This window comes from Eptatretus burgeri, chromosome 7 (assembly GCF_056783735.1).
Source record: "Eptatretus burgeri isolate ZD-2024b chromosome 7, Ebu_testis_v1, whole genome shotgun sequence".
Lineage (NCBI taxonomy): Eukaryota > Metazoa > Chordata > Myxini > Myxiniformes > Myxinidae > Eptatretus > Eptatretus burgeri.
Genome location: NC_140967.1, coordinates 31,386,601 through 31,393,593, shown reverse-complemented (window position 1 = coordinate 31,393,593; position 6,993 = coordinate 31,386,601). Strand labels below are relative to the sequence as shown.

The 6,993-nt window shown below is 54.7% G+C and overlaps 1 protein-coding gene across 6 annotated transcripts; it reads left to right on the top strand.

Moving 5' to 3' along the window:
- The first annotated feature begins 866 nt into the window (after positions 1-866).
- PPP1R3D (protein phosphatase 1 regulatory subunit 3D) lies at positions 867-6,389 on the top strand. 6 transcript variants are annotated; one of them, XM_085887943.1, is made up of 3 exons: positions 2,612-2,999; positions 3,090-3,292; positions 4,745-6,389. In XM_085887943.1, the coding sequence occupies exons 1-3, from the start codon at positions 2,935-2,937 to the stop codon at positions 5,746-5,748; spliced, it is 1,272 nt and encodes a 423-aa protein (XP_085744069.1). In that variant the 5' UTR covers positions 2,612-2,934; the 3' UTR covers positions 5,749-6,389. The 6 variants fall into 6 exon arrangements, with proteins under 6 accessions (XP_085744073.1, XP_085744069.1, XP_085744068.1 ...); XM_085887942.1 differs by having other exon boundaries at positions 2,612-3,044; XM_085887947.1 differs by lacking the exons at positions 2,612-2,999; positions 3,090-3,292 and adding an exon at positions 867-1,190.
- Positions 6,390-6,993: the final 604 nt, after the last annotated feature.

Genomic DNA, 6,993 nt, shown 5'->3' with positions numbered 1-6,993 from the left:
TAGGTATTTGGAGGTGGTTGGTTGGCATGGTGATAGATCTCGGGATCTTTGGTCAGGTGAGAGGATCAAAAAGTTCCTGAATATCTGCTCCCATTGCAATATCTGCAAATGAATATTTAGGTTGAGTTGCTGTTTCTCCCCAGACTCCAAAAGAATTGCTCATTTCAGGTGAGACATCCACAGGTATGAGACGTCGGAGACAGGTACCCTGCTAGTATATCATAAAGTGTGATGAGACTTGTAAAAGACATACCGTTCGTGGAAGAGTGGAGGGAGGCATTCACCCAGCAGTGGGTGATGATGATGATGACGATGTGCGAACAAAGTTGTAACTGAAGAGTTTGGTTGGTTTTGCAATGTTGCAGAAAGTTGAGAAGACTGTTTCTGATGTATCACATTGTGTTACAAAACGTCGGTGCTGCCAAAGTTTCATGACAAGGGTTATACCGGGTGATTTGCCATGTCCTTCGCAGCAGGAGTTAGGGAAGGAATTACGTAATTTGGTCAGGATGCCGGTGATGGCTCGCCTGGTCTTTGCGAAGGACACTGCGGTGGGATCTTTCATGTCCATCAACTAATACCGGCAGACCGGTTTTAACAGCCATCCGAGAGACGGCACACACATCGATGAACCACCCTGCGGAACACCAGGAAGACCGTTTGTAGCTGGGTTGGGATTCGAACCCAGGCTCGACAGCAAAGAGGCAATCCTGCCATCCTGCCATCCTGCCATCCTGTCATCCTGCCATCCTGCCATCCTGCCATCCTGTCATCCTGCCATCCTGCCATCCTGCCATCCTGTCATCCTGTCATCCTGCCATCCTGCGAGTGATTTCACCGACTTGAGCTTTAACCCGGAAAAGCGAGGGTGCGCCCGCTGTGTCGATTTGACTTTGCTCAGATCTTTCCGTGGAGGATGGCTGCCCCAAGCAAGGACGCGACATGCAAGCTGCCCAATTGGTCGTTGTTAATGATGACCCGCCCCGGAAATGGTTCCGGTCGTTTGGGATTAAAATGTGTCTGAGACGGTCGAGTGACGATGAACTTCTGATCGAGATTCCCGGGGAGATCGGATTGCTGTTGGGGAGAACATTGCACCAACTACCGCTGGTCCGAAAGCGACGAAGATCTCGCCCGTAGCTCCCGTGTGGTCATTGTCATTCACATTGGACGAGTTCGAGGATCAGGAGGTGCGTCAAGTTTATGGATCAAAAAATAGATCAAACGTTTTATTCTCTCCATATCATCTGCCTGATCCTGCACCCCCTTCTCCCTTTTTTACACCCCCTTCTCCCCTGTTCTGCACCCCCTTCTCCCTTATTCTACATCCCCTTCTCCCTTATTCTACACCCCCTTCTCCCTTATTCTACACCCCCTTCTCCCTTATTCTACACCCCCTTCTCCCCTGTTCTGCACCCCCTTCTCCCTTTTTCTACACTCCCTTCTCCCTTATTCTACACCCCCTTTCTCCCTTATTCTACACCCCTTCTCCCCTGTTCTGCACCCCCTTCTCCCCTGTTCTGCACCCCCTTCTCCCTTATTCTCCACCCCCTTCTCCCTTTTTTACACCCCCTTCTCCCTTATTCTACACCCCCTTCTCCCTTATTCTACACCCCTTCTCCCTTATTCTGCACCCCCTTCTCCCTTATTCTACACCCCCTTCTCCCTTATTCTAAACCCCCTTCTCCCCTGTTCTGCACCCCCTTCTCCCTTATTCTACATCCCCTTCTCCCTTATTCTACATCCCCTTCTCCCTTATTCTACACCCCCTTCTCCCTTATTCTACACCCCCTTCTCCCCTGTTCTGCACCCCCTTCTCCCTTTTTCTACACTCCCTTCTCCCTTATTCTACACCCCCTTTCTCCCTTATTCTACACCCCCTTCTCCCCTGTTCTGCACCCCCTTCTCCCTTATTCTACACTCCCTTCTCCCCTGTTCTGCACCCCTTCTCCCTTTTTCTACACTCCCTTCTCCCTTATTCTACACCCCCTTTCTCCCTTATTCTACACCCCCTTCTCGCCTGTTCTGCACCCCCTTCTCCCTTTTTCTACACTCCCTTCTCCCTTATACTACACCCCCTTTCTCCCTTATTCTACACCCCCTTCTCCCCTGTTCTACATCCCCTTCTCCCTTATTCTACACCCCCTTCTCCCTTATTCTCCACCCCCTTCTCCCCTGTTCTACATCCCCTTCTCCCTTATTCTACACCCCCTTCTCCCTTATTCTCCACCCTCTTCTCCCCTATTCTACACCCCCTTCTCCCCTGTTCTCCACCCTCTTCTCCCCTATTCTACACCCCCTTCTCCCTTATTCTCCACCCCTTCTCCCCTATTCTACACCCCCTTCTCCCTTATTCTCCACCCCCTTCTCCCCTATTCTACACCCCCTTCTCCCCTGTTCTGCACCCCCTTCTCCCTTTTTCTACACCCCCTTCTCCCTTATTCTCCACCCCCTTCTCCCCCACCCCCTTCTCCCCTGTTCTACACCCCCTTCTCCCCTATTCTCCACCCCCTTCTCCCCTATTCTCCACCCCCTTCTCCCCTATTCTCCACCCCCTTCTCCCCCTTGCCCACCATTTCCTGTGTTGTGAGTATTTTGAACTCCCCAAATCCTGATCACATGTCGTCATATGCAACATGTATGACGTACGGAGACCGAGAGCATCAGGTTTGATTTGTTCAGAAAGCATTAATTAAATAAATCATCGTATTATGAGTTTGCATGAAAATCCAAATTGTCGGATTTTATTTTATTTCGTCAGTTCTCCGGCGGTGTCACGTGATCGTGAATTCGAAACTTTATTACAACGTTTGAACTTTTACCTTTTTCTTTATAACCGGCTGTTCCAGGTGTTGCGGCTTCGGCACTCGTTAGATTCCCGAACCGTTTGTTGCCGAGTCGATCACAGGTCGCGGCCCCACCAACCCGGTTGTGATGGGTCGTGTCGCTCGGTTATTCTCGCAACAGGGTGGCGACGAGCCGGGGGCCGGGTCGTTGAGGTTCTCGCCACGTGGTCGCGACGAGCCGGGGGCCGGGTCGTTGAGGTTCTCGCCACGTGGTCGCGACGAGCCGGGGGCCGGGTCGTTGAGGTTCTCGCCACGTGGTCGGAGCCCTTTACCGAGTCGTGCGTCGCCGCACGTCGCACGGCTCGTGCGCCTAAAACGAGCTCACCCCGCGTCACCTCACGTGCCTCGTCGGCTTCCTCTGTTCACTCCCTTCTCGTCCATGCTGGTCCTTCAGCGCCGCCACTCCGCCCCCTCGGCTACTGGGTCCGCCCGCTCGAAGCAGGAGGGTGAGATTGTAAGCACAGGGCCGAAGTGGGGCTTTGGGGTTGGAGGACGTGTAGGTGGAGTGGGTGGTTTTCTGGATTAGTGGGAGGTTAAGGTTGTGGGGTGGGGGGGAGGGGGAGGGAGCATGATTATGTGGGGGGAGGGGAGGGAGCATGATTATGGGGGGAGGGGAGGGAGCATGATTATGGGGGGGGGAGGGGAGGGAACATGATTATGTGGGGGAGGGAGCATGATTATGTGGGTGGGGGAGGGGGAGGGAGCATGATTATGTGGGTGGGGGAGGGGGAGGGAGCATGATTATGTGGGGGAGGGGGAGGAACATGATTATGTGGGGGAGGGAGCATGATTATGTGGGTGGGGGGAGGGGGAGGGAGCATGATTATGTGGGTGGGGGGAGGGGAGGGAGCATGATTATGTGGGGGAGGGGGAGGGAACATGATTATGTGGGGGAGGGAGCATGATTATGTGGGTGGGGGGAGGGGGAGGGAGCATGATTATGTGGGTGGGGGAGGGGGAGGGAGCATGATTATGTGGGTGGGGGAGGGGAGGGAGCATGATTATGTGGGTGGGGGAGGGGGAGGGAGCATGATTATGTGGGTGGGGGGAGGGGGAGGGAGCATGATTATGTGGGTGGGGGAGGGGGAGGGAGCATGATTATGTGGGTGGGGGGACGGGGAGGGAGCATGATTATGTGAGGGGGAGGGGGAGGGAGCATGATTATGTGGGGGGAGGGCGGGGAGCATGATTATGTGGGTGGGGGAGGGCGGGGAGCATGATTATGTGGGTGGGGGGAGGGCGGGGGAGCATGATTATGTGGGTGGGGGAGGGGAGGGAGCATGATTATGTGGGGGGAGGGCGGGGAGCATGATTATGTGGGGGGAGGGCGGGGGAGCATGATTATGTGGGGGAGGGCGGGGGAGCATGATTATGTGGGGGGAGGGCGGGGAGCATGATTATGTGGGGGGAGGGCGGGGAGCATGATTATGTGGGGGAGGGCGGGGGAGCATGATTATGTGGGGGGGGAGGGCGGGGGAGCATGATTATGTGAAGGCAGAGTGTGAGGTTGTGCACAATGGAGGGTGGGTCGTTGTCTGGATTAGTGGGAGGTTAAGGTTGTGGGGAGGGCGGGGGAGCATGATTATGTGAAGGCGGAGTGTGAGGTTGTGCGCAATGGAGGGTGGGGTGGTTTCCTTGTTTGATAAAAGTTGGTGGTGTTCCGTCTCGGACGAGGGGTCGTTGTCCACGGAGTCGGGGTGTAGGAAGTTTTCGAGCGGTTGAGGATTGTGCAGACGTGCAGCACTCGGTGCACGGACTCGTTTGTTGCCGGTAGTTAGTGTGCAGCAGTCACCTTCACACCACTTTGTGCCCCGATTAATTTTAACTGATGAGTGTCTGTGCTGTCCGCAACGTCACTGCCATGTCCTGCCATTTGCCTATCGTCCCGACCCACGCAGGCTACCGAGGTGCACCAAGCCAACGAATGGAGGGTCTCTGCGTGTTCCCGCAATCTTCCACGTTCCTCTACCTGCCCCGCAACCTGAGCTACATCTCTGACCTCTATGGGAACGCGAGGCTCGCCGATGACTTCATGAAGCTGCAGGAGCCCAACGGCTCCACCGGCCTCCCCCGCTCCTCGACTGCTTCTACCGACCTCTCGAGTGGCGACGGAACGGTCAACGGGGTACGAGGCATCGGAGTCGTACGCAGCGACCCTGGTCCACTCGCCAAGCCGTGCCTCAGCTTGTCCAGGCGTGCCAAGTCTTTGCCGTCGATACCGATCGCGGTCGGTGCGTCCAGGAAACTTTCCAGCCCAACTCGGTGCCGCCGCAAGTCGGTCCGCTTCGCCGACTCGCTCGGCCTGGAGCTGACAGCTGTGCGACACTTCAGCCCTTGCGACGAGCCGCAAGTCCCCGCTCACGTGCTCCTCGGTCTATGGTCCGAGGCGCCCGCCACTTGCCGGTGCGCATACCCGGCGCGGAGCACGCGCCTCGTGCAGCCTATGTTCGCTCAACCGGGTGCGGCTCCGTCGTTCGGGGAGCGCGTGCACACCTTGCGCCTCAGCCTCGAGACCCTGACGGCGGACGCGGCCGGAGCACGGGGTCGCGTGCGGGTCCTCAACCTGGCCTACCGAAAGGTCGTGACTGTGCGCTACACGTTCGATAAGTGGGGAAGCTTCGTGGAGGTGGCGGCGACTTATCAACCGCCGGTGGTCACGGCCACGAACGCCGACGTCCTGGAGGACACTGACCGTTTCGACTTCACCATGCCGGTGCTGCCATTCCTGCGCGACGGTGACATCGTGGAGTTCGCCATTCGATACCGCGTCGCCGGCGCCGAGTACTGGGACAATAACGACGGCGCCAACTACCGTCTGCTGTGCCGCACGCAGGAGCTCGCGTCACCGCACGAAGACCTCGCGTCACCGCACGAAGACCACGGTTGGATCCACTTCGTGTGAATGCAGTCGACCGTCGTCGCCTTGTCAACGTCGTGTTCTGTGCGGAGATTTGGCGCCACGACCAAGGGCTCAGGGATGGTCGAGGCACAAGGGTCGAGGTTTAAAGCTGTTGTGAAGGGTAAACAGGGTCTGTGTGCATTTGTTGTGTTCACGCATCCATGGATCGTCTTTAAAAATTCCAATTCCAATTTGCTGTTTGTCAATACTGTACACAAGATGGATTCTTGTTAAACTCTGAAGCTTTTTTACCAAGTGGATGGGGGGGGGGGCATGAGGGGAGGGAAAGCGTATCGTTGCATTTATTTCATATTATTTATTTATTTTTTTTGTCTCGACCACTGCCCTCCCCACCTGTACCCAGCTGTTCCACCTGCGTCGCCACGATTGGACTATGTTAGTAGCGATTCGGTGCTTATGGAGTGTAAATCCTGGATGCACGAAACGTGCGACCAACTCGATGCTGCTCGTAGTGAGAGTCTCTGCAAGCTTGCACTTTATTAAATTTTCTTTTTTTTCCTCTGTTTTTTAAAATCCTCCCTGTCCCACCACGCTCGCACTTTGCTGTCAACGCCGATGCTTTGTGAATGGATGAATTGGCATCACGGTTTTCCTTGAACATTAAACATTTGTTACTGAAACTACTAACTTGCTACTGTTTGCTTTGATTATGGTCGAATAACTCTTTAATGATTTTAACCCTCTAGAGCCCACAAAATGTTCTGGGTGAACAAAAAAAAAACACCCCTGGGGCTCGAGAGGGTTAAATCGGGGTGGGAGGGAATAATTCTTGAACACTCACTGCTACATACCTGGACATTGTGTTTGGATACCTGTCTTACTTCGGCTCGAACACCAATGTAGGGAGGAGTTGAAACTTGAGCTTTGCGTGCCGGAACAACCCATCATATCATTGATCGATCATGCGATCTCAGATTGGTGAACCACCAACCTCCCAGGATTTGAACCACCAACCTCCCAGGATTTGAACCACCCACCTCCCAGGTTCAGAGTGGATGCTCGAACCATGACACTACTCAGTCTGGTTTACATTCTGTACGCAGGATATGGGGTCATATACATGTTGAATATGCAAAAATGGAATCCTTCATTCACTCCTCCTCTCTCTCTCACCCACCATGTCCAAATGTTCCAATTTCCTTCCTTTCCCCCTGTTTTCGTTTTCCTTTCATAATTTATTGCCACCACCATCTCAGGTGGACCGAGGTTATGTTTTCACCCCCCCCC

Coding starts and splice junctions, on each gene's coding strand:
- PPP1R3D (XM_085887941.1), top strand. CDS start 2,935: ATGGGTCGTGTCGCTCGGTTATTCTCGCAACAGGGTGGCGACGAGCCG. Junction 3,293..4,744: donor CGCCCGCTCGAAGCAGGAGG/GTGAGATTGTAA, acceptor CGACCCACGCAG/GCTACCGAGGTGCACCAAGC.